The sequence below is a fragment of the Heptranchias perlo genome, chromosome 9 (assembly GCF_035084215.1).
Source record: "Heptranchias perlo isolate sHepPer1 chromosome 9, sHepPer1.hap1, whole genome shotgun sequence".
Taxonomy (NCBI): Eukaryota; Metazoa; Chordata; class Chondrichthyes; order Hexanchiformes; family Hexanchidae; genus Heptranchias; species Heptranchias perlo.
The window spans coordinates 14,281,208-14,304,859 of NC_090333.1; the positions used below are offsets into that span (position 1 = coordinate 14,281,208).

Genomic DNA, 23,652 nt, shown 5'->3' on the forward strand with positions numbered 1-23,652 from the left:
AACCGAGGCCCCGTCTGCCATCTCAGGTGGATGTAAAAGATCCTGTGGTATTATTTTGAAGAAGAGCAGGGGAGTTCTCCTTGGTGTCCTGGTGATATTTATCCCTCAACCAACTTCATTAAAAAACAGACTATCTGGTCATTATCACACTCACTGTTTGCAAATTGGCTGCTGTGCTTCCTACATTATAACAGTGATCACACTTCATTGGCTGAAAAAGCACTTTGGGACGTCCTAAGATTGTGAAAGGCGCTATATAAATGCAAGTTCTTTATATTTTTTTCTTTTCTTTAATTTCTATGGTCCACTCCCCACCTCTCCTGAAGACATTGACCATGTAATGATGCATGGTTCTAATACTGCCATACCCCATTCAAGTAGCCATTATTCATGTGTGAGCCTTAATTAGCTATTCTATCATGGGGGTGGGGGAGAGGGTTTGGAAGCATGGGGTGTTATGGCTGAACCTGGACCTTTCCTCACTTCACATCCAAACAATTGCACTTCTGGTGGAGATTGCTGGAAGGCAATTAGGAGCATGCACCATAGCCGAGATTTATCCATCCCTAATTCTGGAGTGCTCAGACCAACTGTTGCTAACTTACGCAGTTGAGATTGGCTAACTCAGCGTGTCATTAAGAAAAAAAGGCAACTATTTGTTATGCTTGATACCAATGATAAATACTTGCAATAAGAAAACGACTGTAATTTAAGCTGAGGCCGTCGATGAGTTGCAAGCTGCTCGCACTTCACTGTGAAGTCTTCCAACATGGACTGAATTTTAATCAGATCATTTTGCAGCGTGCAACTGTATGCTGCATTTATTCAGATTAAAATGACAAAGACATCAAGCACCCTCCAATCAGGAGAGATAAAGAAAGAGTTAAGTGTACAGTTAAGAGACTGTTGAACTTTCCATGAAGAACGCCACGTGAAGCCTGCAAATTTTAAATTGGAAGCAGTGACGTTAGGCAGGGCAAGTGAACAGGACTTGTGGACAAGGCAGAAAACGATCTCCGAGATTCAGTGGAGCGACGTTTTCAGCAGAGCTGTGATTGTTGGAACTGCAATCAGGACTCTTTTCCTTCTGGAATTCCCTCTCTAAATCTCTGCGCCTCCCTACCTCCTTAAAACCTACCTCTTTGCCCAAGCCTTTGGTCACCTGTCCTAATATCTCCTTATGTGGCTCGGTATCAAATTTTGTCTGATAATGCTCCTGTGAAGCACCTTGGGACATTTGACTACATTCAAAGCGTTATATAAATTCAAGTTGTTCTTGTCAATTGTGTCGCAGAGGTTAAAAATCAAAGTTAGTGACCTGAACACGCTATACTACAGCACAGTACTATACTACTGAAAACGACCAAATAGGGGCATGAGGAACATTTTTGCAAGGGGTGGGGAATAAAAAAATAGCATGGATTCGTCTAAGGAAGGCTTAGAAAGTTTAACTGGTTGTCAGATTGTCCAAGCACAGTGGGAAGAGGCTATTCCCCAGCCCGCTCCTTATTCAGAGGCACTCGAACCAATTTGCTCAACTGGGAAAGCAGCAACTCCTACTTGACTTGCAGCCGCACTCATCGCCAGCTTAATCTCATCCAGCACCTCAGCCCTGTCAACCACATGGCTTTCAACCAACAGCTTCAAAGGTAAGACAACAACAGACCTAGCAATCAGGTGAGACAAGCCAGTCTGTAAATCAACAATTAGAATTAAAATAAGGATCGTCAGAGAAAATAGGCAGTATTGGGCCATGATTAGGAAATAAATTGCTGTAGGTTAAGCTTCCTGTTAAAAGGGAAAGCCCAGAAGCACAGGTTGTAAAGCAGTAACCTCCCAAGGAGATGGTTGTGAATTTGAAATTCCTGGCTGTTTCTTATTTAGGTTTTCTTGCCACTGTTTGGATGCAAGTTTTACCAGTTCTTGGGGTTGGGGGGTGCTGCTAGATGCAACACCATGGTCTCAAGAGAGGCAATGATATGGAACAACCAAATAACCCCAATACCAACATCTTTATCTAGTGCCTTGGAACATTTTATTATGTTAAAGGCGCTATATGAATGCAAGTTGTTGTTGTAGTTATGGTTTAGAGGTGATTGAATATTCCACGGCAGATGCCATGTGAATCTTGTTAAAATTGAAAGCAGTGATATTAGCCAGGGCAAATAAATAAGCTTATGGAAAAGGCAGGGTAGAGAGACTTGATGCAGTGATCTGTTGAGAAGTGTTGTGACTTTCAGCGCTATAAACTGTTGTAGTTTGGTTCTGCTGGGTATCGACCTGTCACAGTTTGATATCAGTCTCCGAGTGGGACGTAGCCCACATGCTCCAGACCTCCGATCTGCGTGGTTTCATCAAATGGCTTCTTTAGGAATAAAATGTAAGATACAAATTTAAAAAATTGAAAAATGCTGCTTTTCCATGTATGAAGTAAATATAGGAAAACGCCCATTAGGTTCAAGATGAAAACAGGAAGTTCAGACTCTATCCAGGTGCCTGGAAGTGAAGAGCCTTTTAATCATCATCAGATAGAGACAAGGATAGCTAAACTCTTCAAGGTCATGATTAAAAAAAAACTATTGAACATATAAATCAAATGGGGTGCAAAATGCTTCAAGCAGCCAAAAGCGCTATTGATCAGAAACAGAGGAAAACCATAGACAGCACAGTCTCAACACTACAGACAGCACAGTCTCAACACCACAGACAGCACAGTCTCAACACCACAGACAGCACAGTCTCAACACTACAGACAGCACAGTCTCAACACTACAGACAGCACAGTCTCAACACCACAGACAGCACAGTCTCAACACCACAGACAGCACAGTCTCAACACCACAGACAGCACAGTCTCAACACCACAGACAGCACAGTCTCAACACCACAGACAGCACAGTCTCAACACCACAGACAGCACAGTCTCAACACCACAGACAGCACAGTCTCAACACCACAGACAGCACAGTCTCAACACCACAGACAGTACAGTCTCAACACTACAGACAGCACAGTCTCAACACTACAGACAGCACAGTCTCAACACTACAGACAGCACAGTCTCAACACCACAGACAGCACAGTCTCAACACCACAGACAGCACAGTCTCAACACTACAGACAGCACAGTCTCAACACCACAGACAGCACAGTCTCAACACTACAGACAGCACAGTCTCAACACTACAGACAGCACAGTCTCAACACTACAGACAGCACAGTCTCAACAATACATATAGCACAGTCTCAATACTACAGACAGCACAGTCTCAACACCACAGACAGCACAGTCTCAACACTACAGACAGCACAGTCTCAACACCACAGACAGCATAGTCTCAACACTACAGACAGCACAGTCTCAACACTACAGACAGCACAGTCTCAACACCACAGACAGCACAGTCTCAACACCACAGACAGCACAGTCTCAACACCATATATAGCACAGTCTCAACACCACAGACAGTATAATCTGACAAGTCTACAGTCAGAATTCTAGCTTGCTTGCTTGTTTGTAAGGAAGCTTACCTTTCCACGTTCCAGATGATGTTAAGATTTGTTTTATTATCTCCAGTATACTGATGTTACCCAGGGGTTTCACTTCTCACAACACTTTCAGAGCCATAATTTTACACCGTACAAGATTGGAAAGATGATTAGAGATCCAGTTCAATCCAGAATGTGGGGCTGAAGAACAATTGCTCCGAGTCAAACACCATTTCGACTTGGAAATATATCGCCGTTCCTTCATCGTCGCTGGGTCAAAATCCTGGAACTCCCTTCCTAACAGCATTGTGGGAGCACCATCACCACACGGACTGCAGCGGTTCAAGAAGAAGGCTCATCACCACCTTCTCCAGGGTAACTAGGGATGGGCAATAAATGCTGGCTTTGTCAGAGATGCCCACAACCCGAGAATGAATTAAGAAAACTAACCCTAAGAGAATAATTAGTTTACTCTGGGTGTCTGCAAACATCAGACTCAGTATATATAGCATGCCTTTCTTAAAATCAGTTCAGATGCAAAGACCATTTTAACTTACTTTTAACAAATGCGTTTATGGATAGAGAGATTTTGAGCTTATAATTTAAGACAACCAGGAAGATAAGGGTGTGACGAAATCAAAGATTGCTGATGGTGAAAAACATAATTAGTCAGATGGGGGGCAGAAGTTTGCCGAGAAATTGGAAGGTGAGAAGTTGAAATAAAAACAGAAAATGCTGGAAATATAGTAGGTCAGGCAGCATCTGTGGAGAGAGAAACAGAGTTAACTTTTCGGGTCAATGACCTTTCATCAGAACTGGAAAAAGTATGTCAGTCCTGGGATGGCAGGACTGACGTACGAGGAGAGATTGGGTCGACTAGGCCTATATTCACTAGAGTTTAGAAGAATGAGAGGTGATCTCATCGAAACATATAAAATTCTAACAGGACTAGACAGACTAGATGCAGGGAGGATGTTCCCGATGGCTGGGGAGTCCAGAACCAGGGATCACAGTCTCAGGATACGGGGTATGCCATTTAGAACCAAGATGAGGAGAAATTTCTTCACTCAGAGGGTGGTGAACCTGTGGAATTCTCTACCACAGAAGGCAGTGGAGGCCAAGTCATTAAATATATTCAAGAAGGAGGCAGATATATTTCTTAATGCTAAAGGGATCAAGGGATATGGGGAAAAAGTGGGAACAGGGTACTGAGTTAGATGATCAGCCATGATCATTTTGAATGGCGGAGCAGGCCCGAAGGGCTGAATGGCCTACTCTTGCTCCTATTTTCTATGTTTCTATGTTTCTATGTTAAAGATTTAACAGTTTTTAAGCAAGTACTGAGCCAGGGAAAGTGGGGAGGAAGGGGAGGGGAGGAAAGAACAAAAGGGAAGGTCTCTGATCGAGTGGAGGCCATGAGTGATTAAATGACAAAAGGGATGATGGTGCAAGGCAAGGAGGGTGGTAATGGGACAAGTAAAGAAACAGAGGATGAGTCTAGAGGAGCTGCAAATGGCAACAGCAGAACCATTACCAGCACTTGCTGTCTGAGAAAATGGGAGCAGTGGTAATGATCTAAAGTTACTGAAATCAATATTGAGTCCAGAAGGTTGTAAAGTGCCTAAACAAAAGATGAGGTGATGTTCTTCGAGCTTCCGTTGAGCTTCATTGGAACAGTGTAAGAGGCCGAGGACAGAGAGGTCAGAATGGGAGTGGGTCAGAGAATTAAAATGGCAATCAACCAGAAGTTCAGGCTTGCGGATTGAACAGAGGTGTTCAGCAAAGCAGTTCACCCAATCTGCATTTGGTCTCCCTGATGTAAAGGGAGTGGCATCCCGAGCAGCGAATACAGTATACTAAATTGAAAGAAGTACAAGTAAATCGCTGTTTCACCTGGAAGGAGTGTTTGGGGTCCTGGACGGTGGGAAGGGAGGAGGTGAAAGGGTGGGTGTAGCATCTCTGCGCTCGCATGGGAAGGTGCCGTGAAGGAGTGTGGGTGATAGAAGAGTGGACCAGGGTGTCGCGGAGGGAGCCGTCCCTTCGGAATGCTGAAAGGGGAGGGGAGGATAAAATGTGTTTGGTAGTGGCATCGCTCTGGGAGTGGCAGAAATGGGAGGAGGATGGAGGAGGTGGAGGATGACACGTTGAATGTGGATGCTGGTGAAGAGAAGGTGAGGACAAGGGGAACCCTATCGTGGTTCTGGGAGAGAGGGGAAGGGGTAAGGGCAGAAGTGTGGGAAATGGGACAGGGTCGAGGGCCCTGTCAACCGCAGTGGAGGGGAATTCTCGGATGAGGAAAAAGGAAGACATATTGGAAACACAGTTTGGATGATAGCATCGTCGAAACAGACCTACTGCCCGCAGACCGTCCTGGTGGGGGTTGGAGGTGTAGAAGGTCTGGACATCCATGGTGAAAAGGATGCTGCCTGACCTGCTGAGTATTTCTAGCATTTTCTGTTTTTATTTCAGATTTCCAGCATTCACAGAAGTTGCATTTGTTTGTAAATACTGAGGCGCTGTTCCTACACTTTATTCTGAAGCTTCAATCCAATGAAATGGGGAATGGGAAAGCTGACGTCAAGCACAGTGGTTTCTTTTCAGGTGCCACTTCAAGTAAGTGGATAAAAACAGTCCACTTCAGTTTTGAAAATGTTAAATTCAGCCAACGTAGTGCAGCAATAGGAATAATATCAGCCAGCAGAACGTAATAGGCACAGTCCAAGTATGCTGTAATCTTTAGATGATATATAGGTGACTGTCCCGATTGTGTGAAAATATTATTATAACTTTGCATGAATAACATCTGTTGTTCAAGTTAATATCCAGTTATTCATTGGTGATTCCAGTATTATTCCAGACCAATCGAGTCTCATTATTCTAAACTCAGAGACAAGCAAAGCAGGTGTTATCAGGTCTCCATCTTATCAAGGGTTCGGCTCCTAAAATGACTTTAATGGAACTGCTGGCAGGATGGAGAAAACTTTATATAATGAAATGTGTTTGGTTTTCTTAGCAGCACTACTTAGGAACAAAGGGCTTTAGGTTCATGCTTTCGATGATTGTAGTGAAAAAGTAGTTGTGAGTAAAGAGTGATGGAATGGAGGTAATAATTCTAAAGGACTGCTCATCTGTGTTTAATGCTGTTCTGCTCAAGTCCAAAAATAGATTAATGTATATTTGTGAAACGTTGGTGAAAAAGGGACAATTAGGGTTGCCAACCCTCCAGGATTGTCCTGGAGTCTCCAGGAATTGAAGGCTAATCTCCAGAACACTGCTACAAGCAACCAGGGAGAAAAATCATAGGGTCATTAGACAAAATTGTGTTTTTTTCATTTGCTTTGAATATTTTCGTTTATTAGTTACAAAAATATTGGCGATGGGAAAAAAAAGACTGTTTCACTAACAATAAGGATGAATTTGATTGGGTAAAAAAGGGTCTGTTCCCTTTCCAATTGGCATGGGAAGGCAGTGCACCTGGTGGATGGACCAATGGCAGGGTGGTTCGAGGCGGGTGGTCATGTGATGAAACCTCCATGAATACACCCAACCAGAGTTGGCAACCCTGGGACCAATTCTTGCTTAAGGTCATTAATGAGGGCTAGTGACTGTTCAACATTCTGCAACTTCAGTCAAACAAGAGTGAATATCTTATGTTGTGTCAAACCTGGCACTAGTGAGCTTACCAGTGGGGAAGTATCAGCCTAGGTCCAGGCCCAGGCTAAGGCGACTGCTCAGGCCCAGGAACTCACAGGGCCACTCTGTTGGCCTGAAATGAGACATGGTGCATACTGTAGGGGAAGTGGAGAAAAACAAAAAACAAAATAAAAAAGAAAAACAAAATAATAATGAGGGGCACTATAAAATAATGAGGGGCATAGATAAGGTAGATAGTCAAAATCTTTTCCCAAAGGTAGGGGAGTCTATAACGAGGGAGCATAGATTTAAGGTGAGAGGGGAGAGATACAAAAGGGTCCAGAGGGGCAATTTTTTCACTCAAAGGGTGGTGAGTGTCTGGAACGAGCTGCCAGAGGCAGTAGTAGAGGCGGGTACAATTTTGTCTTTTAAAAAGCATTTGGACAGTTACATGGGTAAGATGGGTATAGAGGGATATGGGCCAAGTGCAGGCAATTGGGACTAGCTTAGTGGTATAAACTGGGCGACATGGACATGTTGGGCCGAAGGGCCTGTTTCCATGTTGTAAACTTCTATGATTCTATGATTCTAAAGTGTTGATGAAGCTAGTTAGCAAACTGATAGATATTCTAATTTTCTGGGAGGTGATCTGAGACAGGCTTCCCCAGAAACTAGTGATATTTAACTTGGTTCATTTTCCAGCTCTTTGGAGGGCACGGCAATTTTCTCACGAGCCATTCTGAGCTGTTGCCCTCCAACTTCACAGTGATTCCAACGAGTTAATCTGCACTGTTATACAACCTCACACCATTTCAATTAAATTCATTTTTAAGATGCTTCTAGACAGGCAGCAAAACACACAAATTGGCCAGTGACACATTAATTCGATCCATCAGCTCCTGAATGACTTCTTCCGCAGCACTCAATCTCTTGATTCCGCTGTTTCAGTGGTTCCTGGTATGGCCAGGTTTCATAGAATTACATAGAATTTACAGTACAGAAACAAACCATTCAGCCCAACTGGTCCATCCCAGTGTTTATGCTCCACACGAGTTCCCTCCCAACCTACTTCATCTCCCCGTATCTGCATATCCTTCTATTCCTTTCTTCCTCATGTACTTATCTAGCTTCCCCTTAAAGGCAAATTCACCTCAACCACTCCATGTGGTTTCAAGCCTACAACTCAAGCCTTCAAATTCTGGTACCTAAAAATGTATTCATTTTACAACTGCTCTCACATTTTATAGAAGAAAATAATAAAATGACTGCACAATATTTTTTAATGTTTTAATGAAAACATTAAGCTTCCTACCAGTATGGAGATCCTTGAGTTTGGTCTCCCTCTCTGTTAGGCCATTCTGATGATGTCCAACTATGGAAAACCACTCCAAAGGCTGAGGGCTCAGATTCCTCTCCCCCCCTCTTCTGACTCATTGCTGGGGTAGTTTCCAAGGTACACATAACCCTCCAGTACTTCACCCAAGTGGCCACTTGTTATGTGTGAACCCAAAGAGGGGTAGCAGGCTACTCAACCACAGGCCCTACCCTGTCCTTGCCTGATGTCTACCCATACACACTCTCCAGTCAAACTGGAGCGAGAACCCTGGCCTGTTTTTTCCGCTCCCAAATCAAGGGGCACTGACGCCTTTGGAAGTGCCCCCTACTGATAACTTAGCTGAGATCAGCTCACTCAGCTCAAACCAGGGATTAAACCTGGCACATTCCTGATCTGTATGGCTCAGCAATTCATTGGTTCAACCGGCCAAATCATCAGTGGAGTTGGGTTATTCAGTGTATTTTTTTTTAAAGAGATAATAATTATACCCTTCAGAATAATATTCTTGCTAGTTGGTGGTAACAAATAATTTGATCTATTAAAAGGCCCACTCCCCTCCCCAGATTGTCCACAGTGAGTCCATCCTGCGAGGGGTAATAAATACTGAGAATGGAAATCTAATTAGTTGTCAGGGTTGCTCTGCAGTACATCCTCTGGAGTGGAGATAACTGCACTTTCTAGGAATCTCTGACATATTATGACAAAGGGCATATTATGGACTTTAATGTGTCTGAAGTCAAAAAGTACTTATCTAGTTATTAGCTCTCCCAGGAGCACTACAGGAACAAAACATAGAATACCAAGAATGAGACAATGGCAATTTATTTACTGGATAGATCTGGTGAAATAAAACAAAAACTCTAGAGCGCTGCAAACTGCTCTCATTTCCTTTTTTCCCATTTCCTCTTCTTCTCGTCTGGAAGCACTGACTCAGTGCTGGGGTACAGGTACACAGCAGCGTCCTCTTATCTCATCCTAGGGACCTTTTCTTCATGTAGGGGTATACACAATATACTTTTATTGAGCCAGTGCCATCGAGTTCCCCAAAACCAGCTGTGTCCCGTGCAGTGGATCTCCTCGGCAGTCAGTCTTAGTTAGTGGCGGCAGATTTTCAGTTGGCTGCTTAGGGCCCATGCACGGATCTCATGCAATATAACAGCGGCTAAAGTATCAGCAGGTTTTTTGACCTTGGGAGGTTTCACAGCCAAACCCAACCCTGACCGACCCTAACACCTGCACACTCCGTCTTTGGCTCGGCGTCAATTTTTTTTTTGTCGGATTACGCTCCTGGGAAATCTCACTGTGTTCAAGGCGCTATATAAATGCAAGCTTTTGTTGCTGTTGCACACACATATACTTTCCAACAGGAGTCACTGCACAGCAATCAGGAGCAGGAACCCTTGGCTGATTATTCTTTTTCCTTCCCTAACCCAAGAGTGCTGAAGCTAATTGTAAGATGTCACCACCACCCTAGCCAAGACTGACTAGCTCAAAACTATGATTTTGGTCTGTATGGTTCAGTACCACACTAGGCTGCACTTTGAACCACTGAACCATCAGTGTAGCATAATACTATTTCTGCCATTAACAGTGATTACACTTCAAAGGTACTTCATTGGTTGTAAAGCGCTTTGGGATGTCCTGAGGTCCCAATAAATGCAAGTTCTCTGTTTCTTTCTTTATCACATTCAACACTAAAAATTGACAGCAAATAATTTTTGCAGATGTTACAACATTTCCTGGCCAAACAGGATTAACAACAGGTGCGTAAGAATACACTATCCATGGGCCTATTATATAAAAAGCACACATTTATATGCAAAGTGGGAATGTGCCATATTTCCTGTCATCTAATCTCTTTCGAATGCTTAACTGTAACGTGCTTACACTGTCACCTTTTGAAAAGATTATTGTTTCCTCCTGCTTTTGATGTAGGAGGTGCCACTGTTTCTAATGAATCCTGTTCTGAAACAGACACTCCCATTGATCCCAGAACTCCGCCAGCCACAGCCTAACCCGTTCAACTATCCTCGTACTCAATGATCTCCCATGATTTTCTGTCCCTCAGCACATTGATTTATAGATCCCTTCTTGTTTATCGGCCCCTCCCTGGTTTCGCTCCATTCTTGTCTTTGCAACTTCATCCAGCACTACGCCTCTGTTTGCAGCCTCCGTTCTTTTGACCTCTGATTCCTCCGCCCTGTAGTCTCCCCTCAAGACACCACTCCTCTGACGGAGGCCACTTTTTGTGAATCACCCACCTCCCCTCTTCCTCTACCACTACCACCATCATCATCTTTAATGTCATAATCATTAACATCATCATCAACAACAACTTGCATTCATATAGCGCCTTTAACATAGAAAAATGTCCCAAATCGCTTCACAGAGGTACCATCAGAAAATGGAGACTGAGCCACAGAAGAAGGCATTAGGAGGGGCGACCAAAAGCTTGGACAAAGAGGTAGGTTTTAAGCAAAGTCTTAAAAGAGGAGAGGGGCATAGAGAGACAGAGAGTTTAGGAAAGGAATGCCAGAGCGTGGAACTTATCTGGCTAAGAGCATGGCCATTAGAGGTGGGGCAAAGGGAGAGGGGATGCTCACCTTGTTACATTTCTCCCACCTTCATAAATCTCTTTAAATCCTAACTCTTCGACTGTACTTCCAGTCACCTCCTCTAATTTTTTTCTCCTACCCCTGCTCAGTTCCAACCTCTACCTTGTGAACTGCTTTGGCACATTTTTTGACAGTAAAGATACCATGTTGTGGTATTTTTACATGATTCTTTTTACCCTCTCTCTGATGTTTATAGAGGTGATTTGAGGAAGTCCATTGTGGGAAGTGTGGTTGAGTAGCACTAGTAAATGGTTGAAACCAATTTGAAAGGCTGGGGAATGGTTTTTCTTTGTTTTTCTTCCTTTCTCTGCCAGTTTTCTAGCTACCTTGTCCTCCTCCTCTGCTCTCGTGAAAGCACTGAGCCCTTTCTGGGGTATGTTTCCAGCAGTGCCTGAAACCTTCCAATACCTTAGCTAGGTGGCCATTCTTCATGCAGAGCTTAGATAGTGAGTGTCGGCAGGTTATGACTGCCCCGTCCTCCCTCAACATCCAAACGTATGTTTTTCCAATGGACGTCACAACTTCTGAATTGTACTGGCAAGATTTACTTATAGGACCTGCTGTGTGACACTGTTAAGATAGAAATGGTTCTGTAAAAGCCCAAAATTGTAACAATTCTTTGAGGAGAGAAATGAAATGGTTGCCAGTAGTACCAGTAGAAAGAACTAGGGACTGAATGCCGTTGGGGGTTAGACACCGACTTTTCACCTCCAAGACCTGGGTTCAAATACACTCCAAACTAATGGGATGAAAAGCTCTCCTGCCTCTGGTAGCAAAGGTCCTACATATAATTAAGCGGCTGGTGGGAATAGATCAAATGTCACACTGGTACAGTAATGGTGCTCCTTAGATGTTGGGACTGGGGCAAGGTAGAACATAGGAACCGCTAGATGAAAAAAGACCAAGGTCCATCTAGAATTTTAAATTGGAGGTGTTGGGAAGACCTGTAGCCATCGTAGGTCAGCAAGCACAGGCGTGATGGGTGAGTGGGACTTGGTGCAGATTAAGGTATAGGCAGTAGAGTTTTGGATGAGCTAAAGTTTATTTATGGTGGAGCATAGGAGGCCAGCCAGGATAGCATTGGAATAGCCAAGTTTGGAGGTGACAAAGGCATATATGAGGATTTTGGCAGCAGATGGGCTGAGCCAGGGGCAGAGACGGATGATGTTATGGCGGTAGAAGTAGGCGGTCTTTGTGATGGAGAAGATGTTGGGTTGGAAGCTCAGCTCAGGGTTGAATGAGACGCCGAGGTTGTGAACATTTGGCTTCAACTGAGACAATGGCCGGGTGGGGGGGGGATGGAATCAGAGGCGAGGGTACGTAGTTTGTGGCGGGGGCCAAAGATGATGACTTTGGTCTTCCCAATGTTTAACTGGAGGAAACTGCAGCTCAACTAGAACTGGACAAGCAGGCTGACAGCACAGAGGCAGTGAAGAGGTCGAGAAAGGTTGCAGAGAAATTGGGTGTCATTAGCGCACATGTGGAACCTTATACTGTGTTTTCAGATGAAATAATTGAGGAGCAGTATGTAGATGTGGAAGAGGAAGGGGCCAAGGATAGATCCTTGGGGGACTCCAGAAGTAAGGGCGTGGGGGCGGGAAGAGAAGCCATTGCTGGAGATGCACTGGCTACAATCGGATAGGTAAGAGTCGAACAAGCAAGGGTAGTCCCACTCAGACGGACAACGTAGTGTGGCGATGGAACAGGGTAGTGTGGTCACCCATGTCAAAGGCTGCAGAGAGGTCGAGAAAGATGAGGAGGGATAGTGCACCATGGTTATAGTCACAGAGGATGTCATTTGTGACTTTGATTAGGGACGTTTCAGGGCTACGGCAGGGGCGGAAACCTGATTGGAGTGGTACAAACATGGAGCTGCAAGAAAGATGGGCACAGATTTGGAAAGTGGCAATGCGTTCAAGGACTTTGTAGAGGAAAGGGAGGTTGGAGATGGGATGGTAGTTTGCAAGGACAAAGGGACTGAGAGTGGGTATTTTTGAGGAGGGAGCGGGTGATGACAGCAGTTTTGAAAGGGAGGTGGACCCTATCTGAGGAGAGGGAATCATTTACAGTGTCAGCTAATATGGGGGCCAGGAAAGGAAGTTGGGTAGTCAGCAGTTTAGTGGGAATGGAGTCGAAAAAGCAGGTGGTGGACCAGGGCAGAGAATGTAGAGGAGGTTTGAATGATTTCCCCCCTCCAGTCCCCAGCAGGGACATCCTTCAGAAAAATAGGAATATAGCTTTGGAGAGGAAGCTCAAAATGAAAAAAGAATGGGGAGTTAGCTGTCAACTGACAGTAGGTGCCATAGTCTCCATTGTAACAACAATTTACCTCTGTGCACCTGCAGTTTTGCCTTTAATTTGCTTATTATATATAGATGCAAACGAGATCCAGGCTTCATCAAACTAAAATATGAAAATGAATATACTTACTGGCTACTCCCATCTGTTCTTGGAGACCGCGTGCATTGGAACATACACTGTTAAAATCTTGGAGAAATCCAGATCTACACTGTGCACCGGAGATGGGAGGAAGCAAATGGCCTTCTGTTTATAGCAGGACAGACCACTGACCCAGTCGGAATTATGATACAAAAATGTATTTAAAAAAAGAAAATCTCCCTAATTCTCTTTGGGATTGTTCTCATTAGAGCAGAGAAAGTTAAGGGGAGATTTATCTTTAAAATTATGATGGGTTTTGATAGAATAAATAAGGAGAAACTCTTTCCACTGGCCAGTGGGTCAGTAACCAGAGGACACAGATTTAAGGTAATTGGCAAAAGAACCAGAGGGGAAATGGGGAGATTTTTCTTTTAATGCAGCGAGTTGTTATGATCTGGAATTCACTGCATGAAAGGGGTGGTGGAAGTAGATTCAATAGTAACTTTCAAAAGGGAATGGGATATATACTTGAAAAGGAAAAATTTGCAGGGCTATGGGGAAAGAGCAGGGGAGTGGGACTAATTGGATAGCTCTTTCAAAGAGCCAGCACAGGCACGATGGGTCCAATGGCCTCCTTCTGTGCTGTATGATTCTATGGTTAACTTTCTTCCTTTCCCTCCTCTCCTGAAGGCGTAGAGTTACTCCTGGGATAAGATTTCTCAGGCGCCAATCACCCTCGTATACCTTACGCAGGTGACCATTGTTCACGTGCGAGCCTCAGCAGCGTGCGTTACCAGTTGATTCAACCGTGGAAGTATCATAAATAGGATCGGGCGCTTGGGCGCTGTACCTGAGGACAGGTGGCATTGATGAAACCACAGCGGAGAAAGGGAGAAAGATATTTTTTTTAAAAAGCATTTAGAAAATGTCCTCAAAGTAGAGGGTGGTTTACATGAGAACAAGTTTGGAATGTACAAATGGGAGATCACTGCTGCACTTATGTCCTTTAACATGCATTAGTGACTAAAGAAAGGACAATCGGGGCCACAGTTTCAAATATTTTTTTAAAATTTTACTTCAATGCACACTTTGTAGAGAAAAAGGAAAGTTGCACCACGCAGGCTTACAATAACAATCTGTGTAATCTGGAAACAATTCAGACTTTGATTAGAAGATCATCATTTTATTTGTTTTGTAAAACATAACCGGAATCATCTGCAAACAAAATAAAACAATATAGAGGGCTTATAACAGCACAATATCGCTAAAGGGTCATTAAAGTGCTTAACTGCTTGCACTGGAAATGCTTTGCAATGGGAACAGATTGCAGGAACAAATTGTTTGCCCTACAGAGCAATAAAGTAAGAATCCGATAAGATATCTTGCATGAATAGGACTTAAATTGTGACTTAATGCGGTATGTAAGCCTATACTGTTCTGTCCACCTCTTGTGCTAAAATGAGAAGGGGGCTTTTTACAATGCTTTTACTTTGGTTTGGGGAGAGCAGCATTACACTGCCCCCCACAACCCCTCCACCGCCCCGGCACCGCTCTTCCTTGTTTACGCACCCCTCCCCTTTCACCCTCAGTGCCATTCTCGCTCAGAAACCGGGCAGTGGCGAATTTGGCAGCAGTTCATGAGACATCTCCCCCACCCACAGACCCCAAAAAATTTTAAAACTGAGATTGATAGATTTTTTGTCAGGTAAGGGTATTAACGGTTACAGAACCAAGATGGGTAAATGGAATCAAGACATAGATCAACCATGATCTAATTGAATGGCGGAACAGGCTCGAGGGACTGAATGGCCTACTCCTGTTCCTGTGTTCCTAAGGGACAAGTCGGTGCTTTTATCTTTCCTACTGAATGCGACGTTGTAGAAGAACACATGTGTGTGCCATGGGCTGTACCTTTCTAACATCAGAAACATCTTTAAATTTGTATTATTAGACAACATGCTCCTCTCAGGCTTTGCTGTATCCTTGAAGACCGCAGCACGCACCGTCAGCGTGGATATTGTTTCACCAGAACAATGGCGAGGTTAATTAACCAAATCAAATTTAAGCAGAGGGCTGAAAAAAATGTTTTGCTTCTTTCCTCATTAGAATCCGAACCATAGCTTAACTCAAAGAATGGCTTTTACACTAAATTTGCCTCAGTATAATATGAATGCCCATTTACCACACATGAAAATAATGCTTGGCTGATAAAAAAGACACAAAGGGGTATGAATGTGTCTTGGGCGGTAATTCAACAACGGACCACGGCGAATCGACGGCCCCCTTGACCCTCTGCCCGATTTTCTTTTGCATTGGCTTCAGTGGAAAAGCAAATCAGGCCGAGTATAAAAGGGACTTCTGATTCTCTATCACCTGTTTTGCGCTGTTGCCCAAGAGGGATTCATACCCCAAAGCAAAAAAAAACAGCCCCAAGTTTCATTTCACTGAAATTGATGATTAGCTCATTTAAAAACTTTTCTCGACCGAGGAAATAATATGTTCATGAAAGATCAACTGAACATGTGGAAAAAGGAACTATATATATTTTTTAAAAAATGGCTGTTGATAGATACGCTCCCTTAATGAACTAAAATTTCCCAAGCTGAATAAGCCATCTCTAGTTTTTCAGTCGGTAAAAGGGTGCGCGAATGTCTCCTGACATTGCTGCTATTTCAAGAATGTTAATAGCCACTGGACTAAATTATTCTCGTGTTTAAAAGAGTTGTGTTACTGACATTTTGTTTTATCAAAGTACGCAATTAGACTTCAGCCTTAATATCTCTGAGGCTGTCACATTTCTGAACTCTATGGCATCGCTTGCCAGTCGCAATCAGTAAACGCTCTGTCCCTTCAGCTTAATGAAAAATAAGTACTTGGCCATAAACTTGTAGTCATCCTGTATCCAATCACATTGTCTTGAGTAATTAAAATGATTAGCTTAATTAGCTTAATTAACTAAATTTGACTACAGGACATGGCCATATGGTGAAGCAAAACAAAGATGGGAGCTAATTAAACTTAAAATAATGCAGGTTTTAATTAACTCAACCCCTAGGCATCAACATTTTCAAATTTATCCAAGCTGATAATTAAAAAGTTCTCTTGCCCAAGCAACATTTCTTCTCTGAGCTAATTAAATCTGGAAATGAATTAGCAACATGAAGCTCCAAATATTAATTCCTGCTCGAAGATGACTTCACTTCCTAATGAAATTAATTAGCTGCAGTGGGCCTTCAATCAGATGCCAAACACTGTCCATGAACATAGACCTCATGTAATCGAGAGCCAGGCTACAAGCCCTGGGGCAGGAATTTACAACAGCAATGAACAGTCTTCAGCTATGTGCCTCCCTTAATAACCAAATGAACATGTAGCACTGTGTTTGCCAGCAGCGCTCTCTCTCTCTCTCTCTCTCTCTCTTTTATTTAACGCTGCCGGTTTATCAATGCAGCTAGTTAAACATTCTTTTGCTTAATGCTACTTGTTAGTGTTAATGATAAGATTGGCTGGCAGCGACGGCATTCTGAGGAAGAAGGAGCTTTCGGGAGAGAACAAAGGTTATACAGTGTAAGATCCAAAAGCTGTTCCGTATGTAACTCTTCACGCTTTTCAGACAAGATGACCTTATTATGATTAAATCACTGAGCTTACCTGTTGCTGTTTAACCCAGTGATTGAAAAGTCAACTACGCAAATCCTATTAAGCGCTCTATAAAAACACTGACCTCAGAGGAGCAGAAGCTCACAGTTTTGTCAGAAAGCAACTTTTTTTTTTCCGCCTCCAAGACGGCACAGGTTGAATTCTCTCAGCCATCCGTCCCTTATTACTGAGATGCAGGTGTTTAGTTTCTTGCTGCATTTTCAATATTTCCCTCAGATCCTTTGAGCCGGAGTGGGGGAGTGGGGGAGGGGGCAGCATGGCCTTCACATTAAAATCAAAAATACTCATTCAAATGTGAACCATATTCAAATAAATGGAACGATGTTGCAATTTCAGGGTTTTTTTCCGGGAACGCAAGGGTGAAATTCCTCCTGGTCGATAGTTTTAGTGGAAAAGGAAGAAAGAACTCGCACTTGTGAGGCGCCTGTCACGCCGTTGGGACGTCCCAAAGCGTTTCACAGCCAATGAATTACTTGTTTGAAGTGCAGTCATTGTTGTTATGTAAATAAGCGACAGCAGGCTTCCTGTTCTGTACCCATGGCAACTTTGTTTTGCTAAGATTCTCAACTTTACCTCCGCAATGAAATCACAAATTCTACATGGATACATGCATTTCTCTGAATCCACTGCATCGCCGCTATTACATTGGCTCTGCTGCCCGCATCCCAACTCGAGTCCCGTTCACCCATCACCCCTGTGCTCGCTGACCTACATTGGTCCCAGGTCCTCAATTTTAAAATTCTCATCCTTGTTTTCAAATCTCTCCATGGCCTCGCCCCTCCCTATCTCTGTAACCTCCTCCAGCCCTAGAACCCTCTGAGACTTCTGCACTCCTCCAATTCTGGTCTCTTGCACATCCCTGATTATTTTTCATCACTGCATCATTGGCAGCCATGCCTTCAGCTGCCTAGGCCCTAAGCTCTGGAGTTCCCGCCCTAAGCCTCTCCATCTCTCTACCTCTGTCTCCTCCTTTAAGACACTCCTTAAAACCTACCTCTTTGACCAAGCCCATCCTAATATCTCCTTATGTGGCTCGGTGTCAAATTTTGTTTGATAACGGTGCTATGAAGTGCCTTGGGATGTTTTACTATGTTAATGCACTATATAAATGCAAGCTCTTGTGGTTCAGTGCCGCCATTACTTTTTAAACTGGGTCTTCCTGGTGGCCGGCTTTAGCAAATTTGGGAAGTTTGCTTTGGGGTTGCTGCTGGCTGCCTGAGGCCTGCGAGAAGCACCAGCATGGGAACACCACCACCTGCACGTTCCCCTCCAAGTCACACACCATCCCGACTTGGAAATATATCACCGTTCCTTCGTCGTCGCTGGGTCAAAATCCTGGAACTCCCTACCTAACAGCACTGTGGGAGAACCTTCACCACATGGACTGCAGCGGTTCAAGAAGGCAGCTCACCACCACCTTCTCAAGGGCAATTAGGGATGGGCAATAAATGCTTGCCTTGCCAGCGATGCCCACATCCCATGAACGAATAAAAAAAAAGGCACCATCTAAAATCAGCTTAAACTATTCAGAGTTAGGAGTCTCCCCCCCTCTTCTCTGCCTTGCTGCCCCGCCCCGTTCAGCTTTCCACCCTCCTCTCCTAACGCTTGCTGGGGTGCAGTTTGAGAGTGACCCAGCAGCCCTCGTAAGGATCTCTCCAAAAGCGGGCGAGCCTAGGCAGAGAGTGTTGGCAGTTATTCAACCGTGGTGGGGGGAGGGGGGGAAGGATAGAGGGCATCGCAGCTGCGCCTTGTCCTTTCCTCAGTTGACATCCACACGTGCAAAACGTTCTAGCAATCGTCACCAGATAGCAAGCAGCAGCAGCTGATTTTCAACTTCACCAGCCGAGGATGCCAAAGCCAATTATTAGCATCCCTGATTGATAGATTTTTGTTAGGCAAGGTTATTAAGGGAAACGGCACCAAGGCGGGTAGGTGGAGTTAAGATACAGATCAGCCAAGATCTGATTGAATGGCGGAACAGGTTTGAGAGGCTGAATGGCCCACTCCTGTTCCTATGTTCCAACTGGCCCCCTGACACTGAGATCAGGGCCTGGTGTTTCCTCCAAATTTGCTGCCCAGAGAGAGGTGTAATCTGGGCGCAAACCAATTACGCGTCTTAAAAGATCGCAGAATTTTGGGCGCGAGTGAGTTACGCGCGTAACTTCAATACGCCCAAGTTTTACGCCCGTCCATCAAATCCTTCATCCGAAAGAATCGCCGCCCACAAAACTGGCCACGCCCCCAACTCTCAAAAGCGAGTATCCTCCAATTGCACCTATTTGGGGGTAATGGGGAGGCCCTATAAAATCGTAACCAGATTTTTAGGAACAGCAGGAATGAAAGTCATTCGTCTGGTGTTAAATTGCAAATTTTTGAGCTTTTTTTTAAAAAAGAAATTATCCTCACTGAGGCCTGCTCTGTATTTTCTGTTTCTTTGGATGGATTTTTATGGAATCAGTATAAGTCACGTTCAAAATTGAAAATCCTCCCTAATTGCTGGTTCCTAAACTTGCTGTGCCCAATGTGCATGAATGATGGTTGAATGAGTTGAAACTTTAATTTTCAGAAGAGAATTTTCTGGTGTGGGTTTGGTGCTTTCCTTGGGTTCCGATTCTCTATGCTGATTAATGCCTATTTTAAGTTTGGGCGTATTCTAATAAGATTGGGAGGGTACTTGGGCGTAACTTGACATCGGCAAAATGGGTGTGACATTGGGCGCATTTTCGGGTCTAACTCCCAGGTTTCGAGCACGGAGGGAACTCAGCACAGGCCTAAAGTTTAACCCTGGGACTGCCTCGTCTGTATAGTGAACCCACTGAATCCATAGCGGGGAGCCATTGTGCATTTTTACACAGGGATTTGTATAATGAGAGTTTGTTAGATTCTACTCCTTACCAAAGTATCACATTGGATTTTACATAGAATTACATAGATGTCCTGGCCCAAAAGAAAACCTAAGGGATTCTACAGGAGTCTTGCAGATTTTGGAAGCACGTCTGTAAGATTTTGCAGGCCCCCTGTAAATGGCACACAAATTTCATTCGGGTCCCATAGGATCCACAAGAACCCTATTAATTTAATAGATCCAGTTAAAATCCTTACAGCAGACTCCTTTTACTTTGAGGAAAAATGAATTCATCAGCGCTCTAGTTAAGAATCATGCAAGCATTTGGTACAAAGTCCTTATTATGTACAAGTATTGGATTTAAAGTAGCAGCAAAGGTTAACTGAAGTGTATACCAATTACTGAAATATATGAGATGGTGTAATATATCCAACAACTGCAGCGAGATTCATTAAGAAGACACTTGTGACTCCTCTGCTCCCTTCCTGCAGTCTTCAACCTGATAAGCTTGATTCCTTGCCTGGGCAAGGTTCCCCGGTTGCTAGTCTGAGTTCCTCCAGTGGCTTTCTGTGCAAGCATTTGAAGGCCCAGATGCAGGAAATGAAATAATCCAACACTCGTACAGACATGAAAGTGCCCATCTGGCACGCAGGGCTATCTAGCTTCGAAAGCACAGTCTCACTTTTGTCCTTGCATTTCATAAAAGCAAACAGTACGAGAGCTGCATGTATTTTCTTTTTCCCGTTTATGTGCAGTGTTAGCATAGAACTGACAGTCGGCAACATTCGTGAACACTTCACATGTTTGCTCGATGTTCCTTTGTCTGCTAATAAGTGTTTTCTAGATTTTTTTTAAATTAATTTTTTTTCTTTACAAAGTAATGTGCATCTATTTTCACAAAAAGTGCTATCAAAAGATTCAGACTCAGAACGCTGCCTTGAGGCAGCCCACAGAGCCCACTGACTTCCAGAGTGCAAACATGCTAATAATACATTTTGGAAGCAAAGAAATAATTAACTGTGGGGAGGTTTTCTGCAAAACATGACCACGCCTTAAATGACAGGACAATTGAAATTGAGTTTAAGAGTCTCTTTCTTTCTCCCTTTTGTTTTATTGCTTTCTTGCCCTTCAGCATCCATCCAGGTCTTTTCAATGACAATTAGCCTACAAATATAGAAGGCAAGCAAGCTTGGGCAGGTTCCCTACTTCTCATAAACGTTCTTGCCCGAGCCGTCCCACAATGGTTACTCGGTTGTTTTTTGATATTTCTTTGCTTCCTGTGCTTTTTTTAATACTTGAATTCTCTCGGAAAACGCGTCTGTCAGGTTCTGTGGCACTGCCTAGCTGACGCTTCCTCTACCCTGTGCAGTTCCCGCAGACTACTGACCATCAGACCCTCCCCTCCCACCCACCCCCCAACGTGCAGCCAGAATGCCAGCAGGAGAGAAGTCTGCCCATTCCAGAAGCTAAATGAGTCACCAAGAGTCAATCTGTTTTCCTTTGCTGCCGGGGGGGTTTCCTTCGGTCTTGGCCTCGCCTTGTGCTGTTCTGCTCACACACAGAGCTCCAGGCTCAGGCCCTTGCTCGGCTTGGCTGCCTCCTGCTTGCCTGCTTCCATTCTGCTCACTGCAGCTGCTGTTGGGCTTTGACCAGCCAGCCACAGAAGGTTCACGCCTCTGTCGCATCTCTCCAAACTTCTTCCCCTGACGGAGAATGAGGACATTTTGGCCCTGTTGTATTTGCTGGAGCAGCAATACACGAGAGACCTGGAATAAAACACACACACACACACACACATTTATTTAACAGAATCGGGTAACTCAAAATAAACTTTGGTGAGTGTGCTGCAGATGCCAGCGTACGTATTGCACAATGGTTATAAAACATGTGTTCTGCAAAATTACGACCCACCGTAAAAATTAACTAACATGCATTTATCATATTTTAGTAAGTGCTGGGCTACTGAAAGAAATCTGCCGATATAACTTTGTTTGCTGCTCGCTGCAGGGATGCACATGCAGGCAGACATTAACTATTTGTGGGCCGCCGGAGACAACTATCTTCCTCATCGCAGTTCTTAGGGTAAGTGTTTGTTCTATTGTGTCGCTGCACGGTTCTGCACTGGTTACAGCTAACAACAACAACTTGCATTTATATAGTGCCTTTAACATAACATTGTGAAACGTCCCAAGGTGTTTCACAGGAGCGCAATCAGTCAAAAATTCAACACCGAGCCACATAAGGAGGTATTAGGATAGGTGACCAAAAGCTTGCTCAAAGGAGGTTTTAAGGAGCGTCTTAAAGGAGGAGAGAAAGGTGGAGAGGTCTAGGGAAGGAATTCCAGAGCTTAGGGTCTAAGCAGCTGACGGCACGGCCGCCAATGGTGGGGCAAAGGAAATCGGTGATGCGCAAAAGGCCAGAATTAGAGGAACGCAGTAACAATGGCCGTTTAGATAGGGAAATGATCTTGGTGATAGTCACATTTGTGGCAATGACCTGGCACCAGTAGCAAAATGCAACCAGATTGTAACAATCATGTAGTCTATTACACAAACCAAATGAATTAGTCCTGTTCATTTTTCCATATCTACTTTGTAAGCTTTCTTGTTAGAAACGTGCAGAAAATGTTTGGAACTGCTACAGGAACTAAATGCCGCATGCGTTTAGAAAATTGAAAGGGATTTTCAAATGGTTAAAAGGTATTGCCCAGTGCAGCACTGAGCCATGCAGTACTGCCATCGAGTGTCCGCCTTGATTGCGCTCAAGTACTGGATTGGTATTTGATATCACAACCTTTTGATTAAAAGGTGAGAGTGCTAATAGTTGAGGCAAGCTGGCACAAGGAGAGGTGTAATCGGGAGAAAATAGAGAAAAACTAATTGAGATAAATAAAGCAAACAAAAGGAATCTTTAAGCAAGGGCTGAAAGGATTTGAAAAAAACCCTTTATTGACATGTAAATCCATGGCTTTATACGAGGCATTTAACAATTCTAATCACTATTACGATTTTATGGTACAATTAGAATGTTAGACTAGTTATTTTCCATTGAAGTGAAGCCAATCCACACCTAATGCTCAGTTCCTTCATGTTTATGAGCAAAATATTCCAGAAAACAATCCCTTGTTTCTCAGGGCTCGCGATTAAGTGTCTCTAAGAAGCTAATTTAAGAAAATACATTGCTCGTCTGCCCCATTTTTATAGGTTTATTTCTCCGCCAACACTATGGGCCATTTCTCAGTCAGTAGACTGGGCACCAGGACTCTGCCAGTGTCACCACCTGTAGATTAACATACTCATTAATTTACACTCCTCGTCTCTCAGAGAGAAGTGCCCTGCATGCGGTGGGCACCTCCTGAGACCGTGGTAGCTGAGAACAGGACTTCCCACGTTGTGAATTCTTGGGGAGAACCTGTGCTCTTTATACCACTCCTTGGCGCAGCCCATTAGTGAACTGCTGCCTATGCTAAAGGCTTGCCCTTTTAGAAAACTCTTCTTAGATTACTTTTCTTCCCTTGCTCTCCATGGTGCATGTCATGGCTGGGAAGGAAAATAGGCAGGAGTCCTGATCCCAGCCGTCTACTGATTCAGTTCTACAGTCAGTTGCTAGGCAGCATACAAGATGGTCAGAAGGTACCTCTCCCTCTGATCGTTCCTACATGCCCGTGAAAAGCACTTAGCATCAGCTTAGGACTG

The 23,652-nt window shown here is 43.9% G+C and overlaps 1 protein-coding gene across 3 annotated transcripts in view; it reads right to left on the bottom strand.

Annotated features, from left to right (window-relative positions):
- The window catches only part of LOC137325135 (uncharacterized), a 234,395-nt gene that overhangs the window by 36,124 nt on the left and 174,619 nt on the right, over positions 1–23,652 (bottom strand). For 2 of the 3 annotated variants that reach the window (XM_067989881.1, XM_067989880.1), the window contains one exon: positions 14,615–21,723. The exons of the other annotated variant lie outside the window; for it this stretch is intronic. In XM_067989881.1, coding sequence (XP_067845982.1) covers positions 21,510–21,723 — 214 coding nt within the window. In that variant the 3' untranslated portion in view covers positions 14,615–21,509. Of the gene's footprint in view, positions 1–14,614; positions 21,724–23,652 lie in introns of those variants that run through there. 3 annotated transcript variants of the gene reach the window in all.